Raw genomic sequence first — 25588 nt, forward strand, 5'->3', positions numbered from 1 at the left:
GTCACCTTCTACCTATGCCAATCCTCAATGCCTATGTGCAGTTTCACATAGATTGACCATGTCAGTGAGTAGAAAAAAAACGTGGGACAGACAGAATGACTGACTGACAGAATGACACACTGACAGTTTCCGTGATTATGTGCAGCATACCATACCATGACTTAGTCATACCAAAAATTAGGAAAAAAAAACAAAAAACATCAACATTGGGCCACAGGGGGAGCCACAGCGATTGGTCGCATTTTAGCCATTTTTAAGCATTTTTCTGTTGTTATAGCACCACCCAGTTGCCAATTAGAGTTAAATTTCTCCAGTCACCTTGAGGCGTCCTGTTCTACATATCTATCAAGTTTAGTAAAAATCAGTTAGGCCTAGATAAGAAATTAGCACTGTAGCGCCCCCATTTTGTTTGATCGGGTCAATAATGGAGGGGTCCCCTCAGATTATGTGTGGTCATATGCCTACAAAGTTGCGTGGTGATCGGTGAAACCCTTGAGATGTTATACACCTTTATGTGATGAGCCACGCCCTCCGCAATATTCATTGCCTTATAGAAGCTCAGTTTTAGTAAGTTTTCCAACTTTTGCCAAGAGGGAACTTTAGATGTTGGTCCCTAGATTATGTTCACCGAGTTTCATGCAGATCAGGCAAACTTCCTAGGAAGAGATCCATTTGAAGTGTTTTTCAAAAAAATCAAAATGGCGGAAAATCTATATAACCAGAAGTTATGGGTTCTTGAGGCAAATTTGTTCCTCATGAGGAGAGGCATCTCTGTGCAAAGTTTCATGTCTCTACAACATACGGGGCATGAGATATGCCCATTGAAAGTTTGCAATGTCAATTGGTTGCTATAGCTCCCCCCTTTGGCCAATTGGTGTAATATTGCTTCATTCGCATTCTCCCATGACCCTCTACCACTGTGCCAAATTTCACATGGATTGACCAAGTCAGTGAGGAGAAAAACATGGAACAGACACACATACAGACAGAGTTTTCGTCATTATATAGTAAGATAGTAAGATGAAGCAATCTATTGAGGTTGATACCTCTTGGATGTCTGCAGAGTACATGCGACAGCCAGCAGTCAGTTAGCTTAACTTAGCATAAAGACTGGAAAAAGGGGGAAACAGCTCGCCTGGCTCTGTCCAGTGGTTACAAAATCAGCCTTCCAGCTCCTCTAAAGCTCACTAATTAACACGTTATATCTCGTTTAACAAAAACCCAAGCACATAAATGACTTGCAGTTTTACGGGGGACAAACTATTTCTCTTTTAGGACCAGTAACTTCCTGGAGTTTCCTCTGGTTGCCTGGAAACTGTTCTTGGCCAAGAAATAGTCTGACCCATAACCCTGTGTAATACTGCCAGATATGATGGACTGATATGGGAACACATACTTTCCAGAAACAAACAACAATTTATCTTCTATCTTCTATATCATTTCCATTTTATAACTCTATTTATCTGCTTTACTGTTGTAAAAAAAAAAAAAAAAAAGCTTTATTTAGCTACACAACACGTGACCTAAGTAGGGCCATGGTTAAGAGTGTCGATACTAAAACCCATAACAATGAAGCACCTACTAAAAAATAAATATATTCCATAAATATTATTTCATGCCAGAAAATTTATTGTGCTTCTTTGCACTTGTCAGCTCCACGATGCTCTCTGTATTGCTCTGTTTATTATTCTTCATTTTTTATCTCACTGAACTTCACCATCTCCTCCTCCATCTTATCTCTGAGCTCTGCAAATAAGCCCGAAAGCTGCAGCTTTACCGCATGCAGATCCCCTGCTGCCATCCACATATCAGAGGCAGAATATGCCCAGAAAGCTCCGAGCTGCACTGATACAGCTCTGCAACACTGTAGATGGTCACTGACCAGGGCTTTTACTGACCAGCTGAATGTGCTGCAAAACCAACTGATAAAGAAGAGGAAAATAAAACAAGATAAAATACCTCCAGTGCTGTAGAAACCAGCATTTTCTGTAGATTCACCAGTTTATCATGATGTAAGGTTTGCATGTATGTTTACTTCCAGGAATATAGAAACATTGTTGTTCCATTCACTAACATTTAAAGGAACAGTGTGTAAGATTTAGGAGGACTTAGTGGCAGCTAGCAGTGAGGACTGCAGACTGCAACCAGCTACATCTCCCAGTTAGGATTTGTTCAGTGTTCATTGTTCAGGAGGTTTTTACCAAGAGATGAATTATCTGTAGAAGTCTCTTCTTCTCTAAAACAAAAGGACCAGATGATTTAAATCAGTAAAAAAAACTGAAAAAAGAGAGGGGGAAAAAAAAAAGCAGTTTCATGTTTCAAATCAGTGTTTCTCCGACACCGTTCGACATCTCAAAGATGGGGCCACTAGCCCAGCACCTGCTAATGTGTGATCACCTTCTCTTCTCTGATTACTTTTATCATGTGCTAAATTAACTGCAGAGGTCTCCTTCTCTCCAAAACAACGGTCCGATGATTTAAACCAACACTGAATAAAGCAGGATCATGTTACAAATCAGTGTTTTTCTGATGCTATTCAGCATGTCAAAGACAGGCCCGCTAGCCCAGCACCTGCTAATGTGTGTTCTCAGCTAACTTAAAGGTATAGTGCACCCAAAAATAAAAATTCAGCCATTATCTACTCACCCATATACCCATATGTGTTTTTGAACGTTCTAAGCTGGGGCGCCCAGCCTGCATTAGGTGGAGTTGGGTTGCTACCCCCTCTCCCCCTGGATCTCCGCAAGTGTTGTGGAGGACTCTAAAACTTCACCTGAGCCTCCATCAGCATATGGGTGAGTGAATTTTCATTTTTGGGTACACTATCCCTTTAAGATCCAGACGTTTAGGAGATTTTCACTGGTTGACGAATAATCCGCAGAGGTTTCTTCAAAACAAACAGACCCAGTGAATAAAAACGGTAAAAAACACTGAATAAAGCAGTTTCACGTAAAAAAAAAATAAAAAATAAAAATCTAGATTTTTCTGATGCTTTCATCTGGGAGGGGCCTCTAACTAAGGTGACCAACGTAAAAACATGAACGGCCCGATCTAGAGTCAGTGTTTGGTTTGTCTGTTTTTGGCTACTGTAGAAACATGGCAGTGCAACATGACAAACTCTGTGGACGAGGACCTGCTCCCTATGTAGATATGAACGGCTAATTCTAAGATAACGAAAACACAAAAATTCTTATTTTCAGGTGATTATACACTAAAGAAAACATGCCTATTGAATCATATTGCATTTCTGCCAATTAATCCCCCTAAATGCTACACACTGGACCTTTAACTCAAGCATTGCTTTTACCTAAAACTCCAGTTTTGAAAAAGTTTTTGATCTTAAGTTTTGTTCTCCTCACCATAGGACCAGGGGTCTGTGAAAAGCTTTAAACAGGTGTCAGATGTTGGTGTAAAAAAGCCTTAATGGAGCTCTTAACTGGCGAAACAGCCACACTGGAGCTGCCATCAATACTTGGCTCTAGTTCATACATACAATAACCTTGTGTACTCACACTCTATAACAGCTTTGATTGGGTATTATTTCTATATTACGCAGGTTCAGGCAGTCAGCAGTGTGGTGTTTTACAACGTGCAGCGGTGAGTCAGAAGATGTGATAATAACCACAACACCACCTCTGTGTTTACCGCCTGACACAAAATCAATGACGGCTGTGTTTTCTAGAAATCAGCACAGTGTGCTTGCGACTAACCTTGCAGCTCCATCCGTGTGGTGTTTCTGTGTGTGTGTGTGTGTGTGTGTGTGTGTGTGTGTGTGTGTGTGTTTGTATGTGCTTGATTAATCGATTTAGTATGTGTGTATGCATGACCATGTGTCCCTCTGCTGTGTGTATTTTACCCAACAGACAAACAGGCCTCTGGTTGCCGTGGTAACAGGATGTAAAGCCTCCACTTACTGACCCTGACCTCTGACCTCTGTGTGTGCAGTTTGACTCCACATTTCAAATTGAGGGCATGAATTTTATGCTTCACTTCCTCACAGCGATTGACAAATGCCTTGTTGTGCTCTCCATTTTTATTCCTACATACCAATATTTTGCACGTGTACAACTGGCAGAAACTGAAATATCAACATGCAACACATGTGTGTGACTTGTGAGGCATCGCCAAACCAATTTCACAAATGCAATTAAGTCTGGAACCTCCTGGCAGAGGTGGGAGTAAGTCACAACTCCCTGAGTTCAAGTCGATCCATTAAGCTGATAAGTTAAAGCTAAAGAGACACATTTACATACATGTCTTTGTGATTTTGCACTGATGGATGAAGTTGGATGTTGTGGTGATCATGTCACTGATTTCTGAGCTGCAGATCTTGCATACCACTGTTCTCCTTTTACTACTGTCAACGGCAACATCATCCTTGAATCCAAATGTTATTCTTTTTGGACGAACTCACTCAATGATTGCTGCCTTGTGCGCTAGCCACTGCTGGTCTGCCACCTCCAAGTGGGTTGCCAGGTTTGTGCACATTGCACCAGAAATCCCCTTAACTTCTCAATATCTAGAAAAATGTAAATATTTATCGAAAAAGTCAAGTCTTTGCGAGTCATCTGTCTCAACTCTAAGTCAAGTCTCAAGTCATGAATACCAAGTCAAAGTTAAGTCGAGTCTTTAATCAATGTTATTCAAGCAAGTCTTCAAATTTGCGACTTAAATCTGACTCAAGTCAAGTCATGTGACTCGAGTCCCCCACCCTGCCTCTCCTTTCATTTACGTTTTGCAAGGGGCTTTATCAAGGGTGGCAGACAAAACTGCCTCTAGACACAACTGGTTAGATATGGAACCAATCAGAGCAACAAAACGTGGAGTAGCGCTGAGCAACAGACAAATGTAAACAGTCTTCAGCACACAGAGATGAGCTGTGATGATGTTGCTTTAATATGTCTGTGAGTACAGCAACACTTGTTCACAGACACATTCACGCTGCACCATTTTCCATCAGACTTTGAAAATAGCACTTTAGAAGGAAGTGCAGCTGCAGCCATCTTGATTGAAAATACCTCAGCAGCACTCCTCTTTACTGAGCTAGATTTGTGCTGCTGTCATGCCCATAGTCTAAAAGTTAGAGATATTTGAGTGATCAAAAGGAAAGTACCCATCTAATGTCAAATACACTCAGACTTTAGCACACCTATCCCAGATCTGGAGTATGAACATTAATCAAAGTATGAGAGCTTAAAATCAAATCTGCAGTTTAAAGGCATCAAAAGGACTTTTTCCACTTTAGGGTGAATCATGTTACAAAATGTATTTTGATTTAGAGGAGAATGACAGTATTATCAGTATTAGTTTTGAGTTGTCTGACCCAAAATTCAAATCTATGACTCAGGGGTGGGGGGTGGGGGGGGGGGTCAGTACAGCATAGCAGTGCAATATTTTGCATGGTGATATTATATCGATACACAGGTGCAGAAGTATCGATCTTTTATGATATACATTATTAATTTTTACAAATACACATTTTGCAAGTACAACTTTTGGTACTAGAAAAATAAACGGAAGTTCTATTTCGGTCCACTAGATGGACATGGATATGCACTGGTGAGGTCAGCAGAGGTTTCAGTCAGGTGCATTTGGCAGGAAGTTCATCAAAACAAAGATGGACGCACTGGAAAAAGAAATCAGAAACGCAACGTTGGTGTTTAAATTAAATGTCTGGACTCTTTTAGAATTTCTTTAACATGGAAGAAAAGGAGGACTTGGGTATGACACATGCAATTGACAAGCAGTGTCATATGAGAATAAAATACTCCGAGAATAACACGAACATGACGGCCCCCTGGAACCCAGGTATGTGACTCCGAAGTGAAGCACAAAGCTGAGGAATCTTTGAGTACAGCAGGAATGATGGCATTAACTTGTGACGCCTGGACTTCCAAGGTAAGTGGATTCATATGTGACTATAACGGCACATCATCTCACAGAGAACTGGTGACTGCTGTCTCACGTTCTCCAAACAAGAGCAGTACATGAAAGTCACACTGGAGCAAACATCCTGCAAAATACAGCACAAGAATGGGCGATTGGGGTTGTAGCAGATGACACCTCTAACATGGGTGTTGCCATTCATTTAGCAGGATACCTGCATGTGAAGTGTTTTGCTCTCATGTTTAATCTGGCCTCTCAGAGGGCGTTAAATCTTCCAACAGTTGAACATTTCTGGTGTATGCAGTATTTGTGACAGAGTTGGTCAGTCTGTCTGTTTTGCATCACATTTTGCTGCAATAAAAATAATTAAAGTCAGATGAACACACTGAAAACTTTATCTGATGAGGTAAAATGATGTAAGTTTTCCTTTGGGGAAAAATTTACAATTTTTTTTTTTAAAGCAATAAATCACAATACTCATCATATCGCAATAATATCGTATCGTGACCTAAGTATCGTGATAATATCGTATAGTGGGTCCTCATGCAGAAGACACATGTTACATTATGTAAACAGGTGGAGGATGATTAAGAAAAAATTACTGAACCAGTTGACCTGTGACCTACGAGTCTCACGGCTGCATCTGTGCAGCTCAGTTCAGCATCGACACTGAGAGAAAGCTGGTCCCCGGCCCTGATGAAAACAATATCTAATACAACTTCACCATTAAATGTCAGCTACTTTGATGAAATATTGTTCAATTTGTGCACCACACTTCTTGTGCTGTTGACCTTCTTGGTATTGATGCTCTGTTTTGTTGTACCCAGTGGTGTTTTCTCTCTGTCCTCACTGAATAAACCGACAAGACAAACCATCAGCTCTTATCTGAGTGTCTCGGAGCTGAGGTCGTGGCTGGCAGCGTGACTCTGCAGTCTCTTAGACCTGCTGAGTGGCTCTTTGTTAGGACTTCCACATAGTGCTAATACACACAAACACACACACTTTAGTCTGTTATGAACCCATGTCACTACAACAATCCAACACGCTAATACTTGGCAGAACTAACTAATAAACAAGACTAGCAGAGCAGCTCTGACGCCCCACTAAAGTTAGTTTCCTCCGTGTTTGTACAGTTGAAATCACAGCCGCCAAAACAGGGCGTGTGCTATTTTTGATGCTGCAAATGTCAGAAGAACTGCCCCAGAAAAAAATATCTGTGTGTCTTGTGATCTACTTGTAATGTCACGACAGGGCGGCTTGTTTTGGGAGGGGGAAAAGCTCAGGGACAGAAAGTTTCCACTGCAGACAAACTTTCACTTTTTCCAACTGAACCTCAAGAGTTATCAAAGCTGGCCATTGTCCTTTCAGCAGCAGCCAGATTCCCTTCAATTATAGATGATTCAGCTCTCCACCCTTCCTCCACCCCCCCCCATCTCCATTCTCCTGATCCCTCATTCTTCTTTCTTTCAGTCCCGGCCATTACTGCCCCTCCAAACACCTTCAGCGCCAGCGTCTCCTTCTGCCTCCCATCTCCATTTGTCATGCATGAAATCTTTTAATGGAGTTAACCAATGGGAGAATAATGGAGCAGCCAGATGGGGATACATCTAATCCCTCGTGATTCTGTATATGTTTAAAATAGAAACAAAGCCACTGAGTTCATTGAGATGTTACTGTGCCGCTCTGTCATACGGACATGGGGGTAACAGACACCATCATGTCCCTTTGAGGTCCTGAACCTGTTGTCCTTACTAGAGGCAATGTCCAGACTTTTCCCACATGTTTAAAAATACATTTCCTCTAAAGTCTGAACTGCAAACACTTGCACTGTAAGCTTCTCAGATTTTATTTACAGAATGAGACCAGCGGTTTTTAAACCCTAACTAACTGTGGCAGCTCCCTTGGTGGACATTTTGCTCCTTATAATGGCCACACTGATAAAAAAAAATCCTATTTTTCTGACTCCTCATTACCCCAAATTCAGTAAGTTGGAATGACACTATCCTCAATGCAGATAGCTTTGATTTATTTATTTTTTTTTAACTCTGCCATTTGAGAATACTTCCACCGTCCCAGTATAATAGAGGTGAATGAACCTTATTTGTGTCATTTAAAGCATCTCAAAACTCAATTTAAGAAACTCAACAGTAATGTGTCTCTTCAGAAACAACGTCCTGATTACTCAGACTAATCTTCCACCTCCCTGTGGTGGAAGTTTCATATTAGCAAATGGAAAAGCTTTCATGAGGTGATTTATTGTTATAATCTAAAATTACTAACAGATCACCATAGCAAAATGCATATGTTACTACGTAAATGTTCCCTTATTATTCACTTGCTTTGGTGGATTAGGCCTTTATCATATCTATTATGATGGCACAACTTTGGTTATTTGGAGTTTCTTCCTCTAATCAGCCAAAATAAGAAGGGAAATTTGTGCGGGCAGACACACACACAAGCTTTAAGAAAGTAGAGCAGTGCTTTACCTCTGGAGCTGCAATGTTGAGAGCAGGGTTAGCCAGTTCAAACCTCTCCTGAGATTTCTCTCTGGCCAGGCGGGCTGCCTCCTTCACCTCCTTAAACTGCTCTGCAAACTGTAGGTGGAGACACAAGACAGAGGTTACACTCTGCTGAGAGATAACTGGAAAACTCAAAACGCACGACACCTACATCATCACTGTCTTAAAGCTTCCAAAGCTACCTTTGACATTTTTTTATACTGCAATTTCAATGTAGTAATCTAAGCATATTTACACTCACTTTTGATGGCAGTTTAAAGGGACAGTTCACTCCAAAATCAACAATACATGCTTTCCTGTTTCCTGTAGTGCTATTTATCAGTCCAGATCGTTTGGTGTGAGTTGCCAAGTGTTGGAGATATCAGCTGTAGAGATGTCTGCCTTCTCTCTAATATAATTGAACTAGATACCACTCAGCTTGCGGTGCTCAAAGTGCCAACAAAATTAAAAATTAAAAATAAATAAAAATACATTTGAAAAACTAAACAGCAATGTCTCTTTCCAGAAATCATGACCGGGTTTGAAAAATAATCCACAGACCTCGTTGTGAGCAGTTTCATGAAGGAACTATTTTTCTCATAGTAAACCACACCAGCCAACCATATCACCACGCAGATGGAAGCATACATCTACCCATGGACGAGAAGATCATGGTCGTGACACGGCAAGATGTAAACATTAATGGCGTCCTCCTCGGCTGAGCTGTAACGTACATGGGGTAGAGCACTAGAGCAAGAAAATGCAGGTAATATAGGTAAAGTGCAGGTGATGAACAGCAGGTGTGTGACGGGGTAAGCGAACAGTATTTTGACCGTGAAGAGTGGCAGCATGAAGAGTTTGTAGCATGGAGACTAAAACTGATGAATGACACTTAACTACTGAATGGACACTAACCTGTGGTTGAATCAGAAACTGTTAAGTGGAAACCTACCTGAGATTAACACACAATGTTTACCTGTGAGAGTTGAGCACGTTTTAAACAAATAGGTCATTGCATTCAAAGTGGACATTGGTTTATTATCGTTTCCCAGAACACGCGTTCAAAAAGTTCTCCCCATTTTTTTTATTGAAAGACTACAATATGTTTGGCGGGTGTAGTTCGGTAGAAAGAAAATAGTTCCTTCATGAATCTGCTCACAACAAGGTCTGTGGATTATCTCGAGTAACCCATCTAGCTATCTAGTTCCATTTAATTACGAGAGAAGGCAGACATCTCTACAGCCGATATGGCCAACACTCGACAACTCACACTAAAACAACCTAGACTGATAAATAGCACTACAGGTAAGAGGAAAGATATGCATTTTGATTTGGGGTATTCCTTTAATTTAATGAACAAAAATAAATCAATTTAATGTGTGTGACAGATTGATCATTTTGTGTTTACGTGTAAATATAATCCAGCTGTGTCAGACACTGACAGAGTAAAAGCTGTGTTAATATGAATTAAATATGGTGGAAAAATGACTCATTGATCATCACATCACTGTCCTCTCCTGCTCCAATGCCCCTCTTCCTACCCCTCATCCTCTGTGTGTGATATCTAATAAATACAACTATTTCAAGTATTTTGTTTGAATGTTGCCGAAGTGTGTGTGTGTACGGTATGTGTGTGTGTGGGCGGTGTTAACCTGCTGCAGCTGTTGCTCTGTGGAGAAGCCCAGGCCGTAGACGGTGTTGGCCCGGCTGTCTGCCCACTGGCCAAACTTCTGGGAGGTTTTGGTGAAGGTCATGTTGGGGGTGATGGTGCTGTTGATGATGGCCTGACACCACAGGGGAAAGAAGCAGTAGTAAATAACATGAACAAAGAAATAAGATAAATGGTCCCAGTTGGAAAAGTGAACATTTTTTGATAAATAACTTGATCTTAAACAGAAATTCAGGATATATATAAAAGCAGAGCGAGAACAGAGAGGGATGCAAATGTGAAACATGTTGTGTTGAATATGCACACTGGAAGGTGTTCAGCCAAAATCTATAAGGGATCAACCCCAACATAAATCTCAAATACAGAAAGAATTTATTTCTTTTTATGATTTATATTTTAGACATTTATTATAAAGACAAACTCATTGTTCACTGGAACACAATTATTATTCATTATTTTGCATTATGTCTTAATGTTTGTGTGATTTCTTTGAAATCAAACTGTTACATTTTCTTCAGCACTGTTTACATCCGTGTTTTCATCTCACACATTTCTTCAGGATTTGATTTTTCTAAGTAAAACCACTTCTACAGTAGCTGGGATGAAGCTGCACTGACTCAAATTCTGCAGGTGCACTGCACTTGGATGTATTTTTTATTTACTTTTTTTTTTTTTTCCAAATTTTCAATGTCAATGTCAAGGTCACGGTCAAGGTCATGGTCAACTTTTTTGCCCACAAGGGAAATTTGGCTTGGGCTTCCACCCCTGCTGCAGCCACAAAAACACATACACAAAACAGTGACTGAAATATACAAAAGACATGGGCGGGACCCAACAGTACCAGTGCATCAATAGTGATCCTATCTTGTACATTCGATCTATTTCAATGCCTCATTTAACAGTTTAATTGACACAGGGACAAAGGAGCTTTTAAATCTGTTTAAATTACACCTGGGTAACCTGTACCTCCTACCAGAAGGCATCAGTACATACTCATCATGTAATACGTGGGCTGCATCACCAACTACCTTATAAGCCTGTCTTAGAGAAGCCTGTTCATAGATGACTGCAGAGAGAGAATTTAACAAAACATACAGAAACCAAATCATCTCCCTGCCCCCCCACATACGAACCAAAAGAGGACCTAACTCAAAAAGAGGTGGGTAGTAATCAATATATATATATATATATATATATATATATAAAAAATACAAAAAAAAAAAAAACTCCCGACAGGGGGTTCTATTCCCCTGAAGGGAGTTGTTTTCCCAGTATTCACCAGCTCATTATACATTATCCCGCTTATTACACGGCTAATTATCAGTTAAATAAATAATTTGAGACAGAATATTGATTAATTATATGATTTTTATTGATTTATAAATTAAATCGGGAGGAGAGAAAAAAAAACTGCCGGCAACGGCTGAAACTGCACTACAATAGCTACAGGGAATCAAGAGAAAATGAAAATCAGCGTCCCTAGCAACGCTGGGCTACATAGCAACGGTCATTACACAGTAATATCAGACCTCTGAATGCCGCGACTGACCAATCAGAATACAGCATTTAATAGAGCCGTGTAATAAATACAACATAATCCTGCCTTAATCAGAGGACTACTGGTGTATCAATCTGGTATCCTTTTTATAACAAATCTAATAGAGATGTTGGTAAAGTATCAGTATATGTCAAGTAGGGCTGCCAAATCTTTGAAAAGGTGTTGTATTAGTTTCTTAGAGTATATGTGATCTTTTCAAGTGGAATGCAGCTGTTCATTTCTGAAAACCACCTGGCTATGGGAAGATGGGAATCAAAGCTATTTCCAAAAACCTCTTTTGGAAGTTCCGTAAAGAAGCACTAATGGTTGTAAAGTTCCCCAGTAGGCAGATTTGTGGTACCAGTGGGAAAGCAAATCCTACAAGTTTTGTCATGACTTCACTCAATTTGTGCCAAAATGTATAGAGCTTTGTACATGACCAGGTGCAAATCAGAAACGAGCCCTCCTCTATACCACATCAAAAACATCTGTCTAGTGTTGCACAGTATTCCGGTACTAAAATAGTACCGCGGTACTAGAGTATTCCAAACGGTACTATACTGCATTTGGAAAATACCGGTACTTTTTAAATTGATTCAATTCATTAATTTATTTAATTCATTTATGTACACAAACGCCTTCCTTGCTCCTACTGGAGCACAGATTGCGCAAGTGGTGTGTATGACAACACCTGTATCAACATTCGCAGCTGGTGCACGTGAAAAAAGACAAGAGAAAGTCTGCCTCGCAAAGGGAGACAACACGAGACAACACAAACTTGGTGGAACATTTGAGTTACCAAACTGTGACGTCCGTACCGAGGTACTTACCGAACCATGATTTTTTTGGTATCGTTACACCCTTACTATTTATTGTTCTAAAGGTTTGTATCCAAAAGGACTTATCCTTAGGAAAAGTACCGAAAGAATATCGAAAAGTATCGAAATTCATATTGGTATTGGTACCGAAACAAAGATTTTGGTATCGTGACACTACATCACTACAACACTACATCTGTCTGATAACTCAGGTTTATATTGTTTTTTTATTATATTCACCGAGTTGGTGAAGAGTTGGATGTAATTGCATGCATTTATCATGTGCTTAAAAAGCCTGTTTTTTTTGGGTTTTTTTTTAAAAAGGTCATTTTTAAGGAGAAAGAATTCAGAATACCCAGAATCAACAAGAACATTCATAATGTATGTCACCTTTAAATGCCAAATACATTGCAGCTCATTGTTATTTTTTTCTTATGCATGTACTTGACTGGCAAATATGCTGATTTTCATCTTTTTATCGAGAAGCCAACTCTTCACTGTGCAGCAGCTGATTACAGTGAACAGGCTGGTGACTGCTTTGAGGTCTGTGGTTTTCATTAGGATCAGTAGCAGCAGTAAATAACACAGCAACATTAATCCAACTGTAACACTTAGATTATATTGTCGTCCAAATCTGCAGTTGTTTAACTAACAATTAAAAAAAAAAAACCCCTGTGGAGGTTGACTGTAGAGGTGTGCGTGCAAATAAAGATATCCAACAGCTCGGGCCAGAAAAAGAGCTAAGTGAAAAAGCTTGTTGTGGTGTGCGATGATCTGTTCAGAAATACTCCTGAGTGAGCAGTCTGATGAGGTGGATTTGTTGCCAAATGTAGATTTCTTTGGTCTCCTCTCCAAAAGCCTCAAGTCTCCGGGCGCTATATTGGCACAACTGGGTGATAACTACAAAGAGTTTTCATTTAGGTGCTAACGAGATACGCTGTCAGAGTTGGAACTCCCAGGTACTTTACTGTGCTTGTGGATGCCGTATTACCGCTGTGGGTGTGTTATAAATATTCTGCTGACAATGTGCAGCTTCGACTAATGCATTCCCACCCGTAACAGCCACAACCAAATGGAAAACAGATTTATTTCTCTTTATTTGAAGAATCTCAGGATAGGGTGCGCAGAGGAAGCTAAATAAAAAGCAAGCCAGTGAGATATGATACTGCACAAATGATGAGTTGTTACATTAATACACTAATAATACAAGAAATATAATAATATGAGGAAAATGCTATTAACTAACTGCTGAGTGCGACAAGCTGCAGCATGTTACTTCAAAAATAATGGACTCAGTGAAAGCTTAATTTGATATTTCTTGCTGCATCTCATGCTGGCTTTCTTTGGCAGAAATACTACAATCAATAAAAACTAGAATTACTATCTTGCAGTTGTCTATCTCTGTGAACCCGTCAAGTTGCAGTTACAGTCTACATCATGCATACATATGTCTGTCCAGACTCATATGAAGCCATGACAGCTGACAATGCTTCAAATATGGATGTTGCTGCAAAGAAGCTTCATATTCTAAAACATGGACGCTTCAGACACATCTTCAACCAGATTTTCCTCTTCAAAGAATTTTAGTAGAACTATGTGTCTCGACCTGATAACAATATGTGTGATGTGAACCTATGACAAAGCGTTAACGCGTGCATCTGTACAGACATATGTGTGGAGGGACCCCACCTTCGTTCCGCCCACGCTAATGATGCGGTAGACGCTGCGGCTGGCATCGTAGAAGAAGGACACGGTGACGGCATGTTTGCTGGCCGGCAGCCAGTTGCGTTTGGTGGCCGGGTCGATCTGGAAGACATGAGCTCTGGCGCTGAAGATGGGCTGCTCCCTTTAAAACACACAGCAAAAAAACAGTTAATGTCACGGGAGATTTAATGTCACATTTAATTAAAAACATTACTGAATATATGGAGGCGGCTCCCACCGCCCTGCTGTTAAGTCACCATGTTTTCAAAGAGGACCTTTCTCTCTGTAGAAGAAGAGGGGTTTCTGTTATATAAAGCTGTGACTGTTTACAGCACTCATGTGTGTTTGGTACAGTGTTAGCTGGATTCTTTGCAATATTAACATCACTTTATTAAATTTGCATAAGTGGAGTAGATAGAGTACAGTATCCTGACTCCTGCCCTCCTTGCACTCTGTATGTATGGATAACATCAAACCACATGCTAATGCACAGACAAACATGCAGATGCTGTATGAACATTCAGTTTCATATACTGACAAACAACCATACAAATCCATTTATGACCGCAGGTTTTCGAGAATGGGCTGTTTTGTAACCCTGCAGTCTTTAACCTGTGTTTTTTAATTACTTGTTCATGTAACATGTTTATGGGTATGAGTATGGCATGTCATCAATTTTCTATTTTTGGACAAGCCAGAGAGCAAGACAACATCAGGCTTTTTCCATGTTGTATTTCTTTATTTCATTTTATCTTGATTGCATTGTATTGTTTTCCATTAGTTTATGCTGTTATTGTCCCATGAGCACCACCTGGCATTCATGCAGTAGTAATTTCCCAGCTCAGGATGTCTCTATGAAAATAACTTAAATTCCTGTTTTCGTGACAGTTTCAGAAGCTAATTTCTTCCTTTATTTTAAAGTGAAAACAAAAATTAAAAAAAAAAAGAAATGTTTTATGTTTTCCAATTAGGCTTAAAAAAGAGAAAAGCCATGGTTGTTTTTTTCATGGCAAGAATAATTTACCAGTAAGAAGACCAGTTTTTATATATAATAGAATTATGCAAACAGAAAAAAAATGAAAACAAAATGATCACGAGTTTAAGCTTTAAGAACAAACTTCTTGGAGAGCATCTAATTTGTTTAAACGCTGTGCTGTTGATCATTTTGTAACAGCAGGTGTCACCTTTTTAAAGGAGGCATATAAATCTCTTTTTTTTCCCCCTGAACTCTTCAGTTGTCACTCAGCTCTATCACAATCTGTGAGGGGAGCCTGAGGTTGAGTGTTACACGCCCGACATTTAAGAGGCATAAATCTGCCTGCGAGTGACACTCGTCACTGAGCCAGTTTATCTGTGGAGAAATTCACCTCAGGGGCTCCGAAGATAAAGATGAGCGAGCAGACTCTCACTCCAAGTCTAATGCAAACTCTATCCATCTGTAGCAAACACTGATCCGAGAGAGTTGGTTTAGACTACAAAATAACATATTTATTTTTTACCTCTGCTTGAACTAACTTTACTGTTAGTCAAACTTTATGATCTCACACTTTAACAACACAAGTGGATGGAAATCTGTTTGTGGGGCTCAAAGAAGAGAATTCAAAAAACAGCTTTTGAAAGACACTTTTCAAGATATAATGCCACAGTTTTTCCCAGTTTTATAATAATTCAGCATACAATACGACTTTTTATTGCCAGGATAAGATTACTCATTCACTCATTTTCCGTAAACGCTTAAACTGTTTGGGGGCTGGAGCCTATCCCAGCTGACATTGGGCAAGAGGTGGGGTACACCCTGGACAGACAACCATTCATACTCATATTCACACCTACGGCCAATTTAGAGTCACCAATTAACCTGCATGTCTCTGGACTGTGGGAGGAAGCCGGAGTACCCAGAGAAAACCCACGCTGACACGCTGAGAGCATGCAGACTCTGTGGGTTCGAACCAGGAAACCTCTTGATGTGAGGTGACAATGATAACCCGAGCATAAGATTAAAGAACTAAAAAACTCTTCAAAGCAAATTTGTAGATAATCCTGAATTACTGGGACATGCAGATATGTACATTTCAGTGCTCTGATCACCACAACTTCAATTCATCTACTTTTTTTTTTAGGGTTTTGTCATGAAACATTGACAAATAAAACCAAACCTCAGGTAGACAAACAGCTTTTGTGGTGTGTTGTGACACCGAAATTCAATTTTTGAGCCTGTTTGAGGTCCTCAGCTAAAACTAAAAATGAACTAAACTGAAAAACTAATTAATACTTTTTGTGTTCTGAAGTTTCAGGACTCCATGTCAAACCCAGACAAAAAAAGGAATACTCGCTTGGTATAACATGAGCATGCAGATGCAGATATCAGGTTTGTTACAGAAAAACTGAGTTTCTGTAGCGTTCTACTGTGACCAACATTAGAGAGCAGACTCAGAAACGAGTGTGCACATTATTTCATCCCCAAAGTGGATTGTAGCGTTCAGAATTTGTTTTGTGCTCTCTCAGATACCCCCATACCGTTTGCTGTGTTCATTTTATTTACAGTATGTAAAGTAATATACTACCTGTAAGTATCTTTTTGGATGGCATCATTATTCGGAAAAAGACTCATTTCACTTAACCAGCTCTCAAGTGCTTGTTTATCACAGAAATATGCCAACAGTGATAAAAATGTATCCCCTTTTCTCCTTATGAGTTATGCAATACTTGAAAATGGAAATATCACACACAGGAAATCTTCATTAGTACACTGATCAAAGCCAAAAGGCTAAAACATCTGTACCCATCATTAAAATTATCTGAACATCATTATCATCTTGTTCATCTGAGCGCAAACCATTGACTTGTTTGGCGCTTTGGGGACCCCGCTCTCCCATTGAGCGTGGTGAACAAAGCTATAAATAGGGGCAAAAATACCACTAATTTCCGAATGTGATTGTGTTTTTCAGCAACCTCGAGGTCATTGATGTTCTCCTGGTGTAATGAGGCTATTTGTGCAAATGAGGCTGAGGATTTGCTAACCGCTAGCAGTCCAATTAGCCATCCTGCTCCCTTTGAAGAACCACGCACTCACTGTAGGCACTAAAAGTGGATACGGCACGCAGGACAATGAGGGACTATGCGGGCACTTTGGTGAATTCATGCAACATTACACAGCTAATAGAGTTTGCATAATGTTAACGTATGCAATGAGCCGTTCCCATTGCGAGTCAATTATATGCTGACATTAATGAGGATAATGTGCGCGGGGAGGAGGCTCTGTTCTTTGTCTAAGCAAGAGAAACAACCATTTATATAGGTCAGCAGCACTGGCTATATGAAGCATTGTTCCCACTAGGTTTGGCTGGAATTACTGTACATTTGCATACAAACAATAGTCGGTATTGTTTCAACACAGATTACTGGAGCTACAATTGACAATAGACAATCGCAGCGCAGCCAAGAAAGCAGATTTTAGGTGTCAGTCAGGTTCAGGATAGCAGAGGCTCGAGATGCAATACATATCATTGATAGATGATATAAACATGGGTCTATGACGACTGAACAACATGGAGTCACTGGACAAAAGTGACAGACATGAAGAGCAAACTACTGAGTCTCTAAGTTGTGATACACTTGGCTCTCAGGATCTGACGCATTGGTTTTCTCACAAGAGTTAGACTGATGTTTGGTTGCTGCCACATATACAGGATTTCTGAATGATAGTTGGTTGAGGACTTGAGGAAACAGGAAGCATGAGGTTTGATTTTTATGGGTTTTTTTTTTTAGGTAAAGTTTAATCAATGCACACAAGAATTCATTTATAATATAAAATGTTATATAAAAAAAGATCCGATACTGTACATAGTGCACATTATCTATATGCAACCCAACTAGACTGATACCTACTGTTTATTCGTCAGTATTTTTATGATCCATACTCTTAACCTCATTTTGGCTTTATATATATATATATATATATATATAGTATATATTTCAGATTTTTTTCCCACTTTCTATTCCAAGTGCTGCACAGCAGTTTACCTCGGGATAAATCAAGTTTTCCTCTTATCTTAATCTTAATGGATGGAGTTTTGGGGTTTACATCATTTAAAAAGTACAAAGGTCAATGTGAAAGAAAATACACTGAACAAAAACTGAAATGTAACACTTTTGTTTTTACTCCCCTTTTCCCCATGTTTAAGTTAAAGATCCAGGATTATTTTTCTCTAAAATTCTGGTCACAAATTTGTCAGAATCCATGTCAGTGAGCACTTTTCCTCTTCCAAGATAATCCATCCACCTGACAGGTGTGACATATCAAGATGCTGATTAAACAGCATCATCACCACACAGGTGTGTTGAGACAGTCTCAATAAAATGCCATTGATACTTTTGAAATTGGTGCTACATGATCAGAGAAAACAGAGGAAAAAGCCTGTGCACTGCCCCTCACCGGGTCAACGAATGGTCCCACTGGAGGGTGATGTAATGCAAGCTTGTCCGTTTTGATACAGGAAACAAAATGGCGTCCGATGGATAACAAACTATGTCAAATTATAGTTAAACAGTAAGTTAAAAAAAGTTTCTGAAAACATTTGATGTGAGAAATAGGCAATACAGTAACAGGAGCTTGGTTCTTATTTGATCAGCGATCTCAGATTTTTCCAGTATGTGAAACAGCATCTCATATTACAGCCAAACAGTGCACTAAAATATGTTTTCGATACATCTTAGGTTTGAAATAGGCAATACAGTAACAGAACCTTGGTTTCTGTTTGATCAGCACTGTTGAGTTTTACAGTTTGATCTGAGTTTGGTTTGGCGAGAGAGGAGTGATCTCTTGCTTTCCCAAGATCTGCTTCCACACTGTTTGTGTCCGTGGTGGCAAGCATTCAAAAATGCAGAAGTGCAACCTGTAGTTTGAGCAACAGCCTTGAGTCAGCAGATTTGAGCTGAGAAATGAGCAGGGAGATCTCGTCACTGGTAAAATGGAGACATTTCCCACAGTTCATTTACACATACCTACGTTGTTCTGATACAAAGATGGTTGATAAATCAGCAAAGTATCTCTTTAATGATCTTGTTAGCATCTAACTAGCTTAGATAGCTTGGATTGTTGTGTCTTTGACTGCATTTAGCCTGATCCTTCATCACTGGGCATCAGCCGGATGAGTTCAGTGCTGCAAACTGTTTTACAAGACAGCTACTTGTTGCTTTAAAAGGTGCATTAAGTATGTGGGCTTATTCCATGGACATTTGATGTGTTTAGAATGAATGGTGCAATCATTAACATTAATAATGGATGCTATTCACTTAATGGGACACTTAATGGAAAGAAGCCAATAATGTTTTTATTTATACCCAGGCTTTTATCTCCATAACAAATCAAAATATCTGCTAATAAAAAGACTGACAAGATCAGCAACTATCTCAACTATCAACAGGGAGCTGTTCAGTGCTGACTCTCCCCAAGCTGTTCTTTCAAACATTAATGGTGCTGCAATTAACGTCCTGCTGTTGGAATACAACTGTTACTATGATAGCAGGGAACCAAACAGTTGTACGTCCTGTTTGGGTAAATCTTAGAACACAGTATGTAATATCTTTATTTTACTGCTTGTTTAATTTGCTTTATGATTGCACTGTTTGGACTGTAGTTTTCATGTCACTGCCAGAGACCAGAAAAATGATGAAAAGTGATAAATGTTTTCATATTAAACATACACCAACTGTACAAACTTGTGGCAAAATGCTTTGGATTGCAACTTATGCATTTGTCCACTATAGAAAATGTTGTCACAGCAAAACGGCAAGTAATGAAGTTGCAGGAGATTTAAAAATCACTAATTTAGCAACTGTAGGAACAAAATCTCAATACTCTGAAGATCAATACCATATATAGACATGTAGTTTAGAGAGTATGCTGCTGACCTTGTGTGCTGGTTTTGTTTTACTGTGTCCTTGAACACATTTTATCTGTGTATGAGAGATTGCTGCTCTCACAGAAGTTATCAGTAAACCAGAGGCCTCGCTTTTGCTCTCCCTCTTCTTACTTTTAGTTATATTATGTGTCCGAATCTGTTTCTTTGTCAGACCTATGGAGGACCTCTGTCAGAGCTCTGACCTTTCAGCTGAAATAATATTGACTCTGTTATAACTCTCATTATTCTGTTTTACCACTTTATTACATAACACGAAAGGCAACTTGATCGTTTCATGCTTTATTTGTTCACTTCTGCCACCGCAGCAACAATGTATGCAACAGAGCATCACTTGGCCAGAATTTTTTATTTATTTTTTTTGGCGCTCACAAAAAAAAAAAAAAAAAAAAAACCCACCCAGATTATTCCAGCATGTGACCTCAATTAACCGCGCCTGGGAACCAGACAAATCTGCAAGCTCATGTTGGAATTTGCATTTGTGCAATTATGCCCCCAAGAAATCTTGAGAAAAGTTCAGTCTGCTTCCTGACAAAGACAATAACCTAACGCTGTTACAGACAGGGCATCTGTAGGGCACTGTCAATGTTGCTTCCAAGCGTTCAATTACTGCGTCAGATTTTTTCCAGCTTGAGCATATTAGTGTATGAGTTATCATCTCTATCACCTTTAACAGCCACTGTTCAGTTGCCCTTGAGCAAGGCCATTTTGGCGACAATTTATCAAGTGAAACATGAATAACAGGAAAAAGACTGAGGAGAAGTGGCCATTTTTCTGACACTCTAAGACAGGGGGAAAAATGCTCAGATTTCAAAGCTTTTCAGGTGGGACAGTTTGGTCTGAGGTTTGTGGTTACCCTCAACGTTGATCTCACTGTCAGGAGGTAAAATCCTGCTCAAACATCTTACTCAAACTGAGCAAATTAACAGCACCATCAAAGAACATAATTATGCAGAATAAAATTAATCATCTGGTCGCTTAACTGAAAACCAGGACGGTAAAGGAAATGAGCCAGTAAGCCAAAAAATAAATAAGAATTAACTTCAAAGTAAAGGAGCCTCTGTCAGGATTTCCATTCTATCATATTCTCATCTTAATGAGAAAAGATGAGTGACTGCTCATCAGCTCCCAGCCGTCACAGCGGATCACACAGAGATTAATGTCCCGTCATTCATTTGACGTCGCTCTGTGAAAAGCCCGTCACGCTAATCAGCTCAGACAGGATGCATCACGTCGAGGTTTGATGATATGAGCAGATTAAAACTGGATTAAATCCCTCCTGAGGTGAAGGAGAGCAAACAGCAGCTTGACAGCCACAGAGGCCTTGTCTCACTTAATGCAGAGCAGGAGAGAGGAGTGTAGTCTGAATTACACACACCTGATCCAATTAACAAGAAACTGTGTAGCGTTTAATCAAATCAGGTGTTGTGAGGGTAAAACCCTGCGTGACTGGGTAGAAGGAGAGCTCCTCATATCTGGCACCCTGAGGAGCTGTCATAAAGCTTGAACTATAAATCAGTCCAATGTATTTAACCCGACGGGAAGGCAAGTTACCAGATTCATGTCTGATAAAAGAGCAGGATGTGATCTGAATAACTCAACTGGTGGTGCAGAAGCAACACCACCATGAATATGCTCGATTACAATTTAAGTCCTGCTCTCAACATTTTATATAAGTTAAAGTACAGACATATTTGCGGCGAAATATATGGATATAAGAAGTTAAAAACAAAATGACAAAAAATCTCACACTACAATATCAGTGGATCCTTAATGAACTCAGTGGTGGGAATAATGCTGCATTCAAATGGGGTCAGGTTGACCTTGTGGACACGACTTCAAATGTCATAAACACAAGCTCCATTTAAATGCAGCATAAGTCACAAGTTACTGTCTTTGTGGGTTTTGTATTAATGGATAAAGTTGGACGCTGTGGTGGTCGTGTCTCAAATTTCTGAGCTGCAGATGTTGTATTTTACCACTGTCATTCACAATATAATCTTTGAATCCATTTCACTAGAAATCTCCCAGTCACGTTTCAAAAACAAAACACAACTGCATCTAGAAAAAACGCAAATATTTAATTAAACAAAGTCAAGTCTTCTCAAGTCATCTGTCTCAAGTCATGTCTAAGTTATGAATACCAAGTCAAAGTATTTTATCAATGTTAGTCAAGCAAGTCTCAAGTCCTCAAATTTGCAAGTGAGTCTCAGTCTTGAGTCAAGTCATCGCCCAACCTCTGACATGTAAACAGAATTAAAGGGAAACCAGCTTTGCGTCATAACAATGTGGGCTGTATGTGTCAATGAACTGTGGTAAACTTCCCTCCATCTAACCAGTGCCTATGTATCCATCTTCGCCCCCCATCCCCAGCAAAGCTCTGCTGGATGATGTAATTTACGTCATCCAGCAGAGTTTTGCTGACTCTCCAACTGCTGCTCGAACTACAGCCTGTACTTCCGCATTGTCATATTGCCCATCACCCATGTTGCCACTGAGAACATAAAGAGTGTAGAAGCAGCTCCAATGACAGACCTGTACCTCTGTCTGTCTCAAACTTGGCTCAAAATCTGATAAAGAAGTAAAACTAAGCAGTGCTGATTGAATATTTATCAAGATTACATTACTGTATTGCCTTTTTCTCGCCTACAGTGCTTTTAGAAACATATTTTAGTGTCGTGTTTAGCTTTAATAGTGAGAGTTTATGAACAGGAAGGGGGGCCCATACTGTTTCCTGCACAATGAAAACACAGGCTGAAAAAACTTGGATTAAATGGTAAAACTAGACAGCGCTAATCACATATAGACCAAGATTCTGTTACTGAGTTGCCTATTTCTTGCCTAAAATGTTTTCAGAAACTGTTTAACTGTAATGCCAATGCGGCAGAGTACGAACTACAACATTTACCTCCATCAAGGATGTTATGTTTTTGCTTTGTCTGTTTGTCAGCAGGATTATGGAAAAATTCCCAGAGTTACTATAGTCCACTCTGAAATAGAGTGTAAATGTAAAGCAGCTTTTATACAGCAGATACTGTGCTGAGGGCATTTCCACCTCCTGCTGTGAGCCAGAGGCCTCAATCCAGTAAGGGGTCATCTGGATCAATTATTGTTAATCTATTCCAGGTCACATATACATCACTCAACCCCCCCTACATCCCCCCCCCGTCATACTATACACACTTACTGCTGCACATCTATGTGTGAGCAGAGGAAGAGCTGTGTTCACATTACAGCTCAGTAATTAAAGGGGTCAGTAAAATGACAACGTGTTATCTGAGGTGTAAACTGACATCACATTGTTCTCTTTCTCTTTCTGTTTTCTGTCTGTGGAAATTATCTGCTTCAGCTTTGCCTCTTCTGTGTTTGTGCAGTTTGTCCTCTTTCCAGGTAACATGGTAAAGAGGTTCGGTCTCTATATGTCTGGTGACACCTGGAAGCTGCTTGACATCCTCCCACATCTATTGTTCTCCTTAGATGTTCAGATTCTATGTGTCATTTTGTCAGGATTGGCAAGGATTTTCTACACTGTAATTTCATTATGTTGGTGTGTTCTGTACACACGACATCTACTGGGGGAGTTTATTTTTGTCCGCGGCGAGAATCAGAGAACACAGGGTATTGTACACTGTACAGATTGTGAAGCAAGAATTGGGACTTGTGATACTGGGCTATGTAAATACAATTGGCTTGACATGACATTTGTTTTTTTTCAAGATTGAGAAACTACAAATGTCTTTATTTGTCTCATAATGTCCTACAAAAGCCTTCAAGTGGGTGAGGTCCTTGGGGAGGCTAACAAAATTTTAGGTTAAAGGAATACTTCACCCACAACATAATCATTTGTCTATTAATTACTTACTCTGTGTTACTTTGAATTCCGGTTTGTTTTTCTCGCTTGCCTCCACGGTGAATGACAAATCCAAAAACTGAGATAACGCTTGATGAATTGAAGTGATAGAGGTCCATGTTTAACAACAGCAAAACTACATGAAACATCCTTTAAACAACCAAGTGTCAGTGTTTCCCAAACACATGCACATCTCACTATTTAACACTGAGGCATAAACAGTCTCAGACAGAGAAGAGTAGCACGCCTGGGCAAGCATGTGCATCTGAACCCTGCTTGATGGAATGCACAGGCAGTTTAGACAAATGCACTTGCCCAGGCGCGCATTTGCACCCCTAATTTCTACTTCTTCTCGATATCTGCTTAAATGAAAAATATTTTTAAAAATATCCATCATCCTTTTTAGTGATAACAGTGCTTGAACTATAGATGTGCTAAAAACTAATGGCATTACCTGAAAAGCTTTTGAGAGCTGGGTTTGTTGGGGGAAACTCTGAACCCCTTTTTCATTTACGGAAAAAACCCAAACTCCTTGGGATCTTTTTTTTGTTGTTGTTGTATTCAAGGTCCAAGTGGAGGAGACAGAAAAAGACAGAGTTTTAAAACATGGGAGACACAGGAGAGGAAGCTCAGCTGGGATCTGAGCCCAGGCAGGTGGGAGTGAATCCTCAAGAGTGGCTCAATTCTCTATGGGCAAAACCACTTTTCATGCCTCTCTGGGACATTTTATCTTCACTTCTGCACGTCTCTGCGTTCATACCACACATGTCTTCAGCGGTCTGTCACCGCGGGATCATGATTTTGATATTGTGCCAAATGATGGATTTAAAACTACACTTTCCCTCGAGAAACTTCTAAAAGTTTGCTGTAAAAAATAACTTCCTTTGATATTCTGCCATTGTCAGAGAATGGGAGAGTAAAGCAGCTGAGTCTGAGCTGATGGCTGAGTTTTTTTTAATCCATAACTGTCCTCTTCATTTCCCTTTAAAAAAAACACAGCAGTGACACCAGATAGAGGCGGAGGCACGCAGCCCTGAGGCCATCAGCTCCACTCCACCATCATGATATATTAATTGGCATGAAGCATTCAGATGAATTTCGAGGTTACATACAGCATGAGAGACCTGATGAAATGTTGGACCGAGCCAAACAGCCAGCCCTCCTGGAAAGGCTTCTGCTGATGCACGCAGGCTCTTTCTCTGCTTCACATCCATACAGATGAAATAATTCCTCTCAGGGACAGGAAAATATTACAACTACAAAAGGTATTTGGCTGCTGCCTGCAGCAAAGGCCATAAACTGAGGGACTTCCATGATAGCTCCATCTGGACGAGCTGGAAGATGCACAGGACGAGGGCTGAGCTTTCTGCAGGGAGCCATCAGAGAACAAGGAGGCTTTAATACGCTTCCTCTGACCTACGAGGCTGCATTCACTGCATGCTCAATTCCAAATTACTCCTCGGACATCTCTGATAACGGTTCATTACCTCCTCTGGAATAGAAATCACATCTCATATAGATATAAACTGACAGTGATGTAGGAAAGACACGTGCTGAGTTCAGCTAAACCCAGTGTGAATCTACAGTTGCATGAAAAAGTTTGGGCACCCCTTGTCAAAATTTCGTCTACTGCATATAGCTAAGCAAGTAAAAGATGACCTTATTTCCGAAAGGCATAAAGTTAAAGATGACACAGTTCTTCAAT

At 39.9% G+C, this 25588-nt stretch overlaps 1 protein-coding gene across 1 annotated transcript in view; it reads right to left on the bottom strand.

Annotated features, from left to right (window-relative positions):
• The window catches only part of LOC125896213 (homer protein homolog 3-like), a 77350-nt gene that overhangs the window by 33782 nt on the left and 17980 nt on the right, over positions 1–25588 (bottom strand). The window contains 3 exon segments of the mRNA XM_049588607.1: positions 8373–8480; positions 10037–10168; positions 14098–14254. Of these exon segments, the coding sequence (XP_049444564.1) occupies positions 8373–8480; positions 10037–10168; positions 14098–14254 (397 nt within the window).

The sequence above is a fragment of the Epinephelus fuscoguttatus genome, linkage group LG10 (assembly GCF_011397635.1).
Source record: "Epinephelus fuscoguttatus linkage group LG10, E.fuscoguttatus.final_Chr_v1".
In the NCBI taxonomy this organism is placed as follows: Eukaryota; Metazoa; Chordata; class Actinopteri; order Perciformes; family Serranidae; genus Epinephelus; species Epinephelus fuscoguttatus.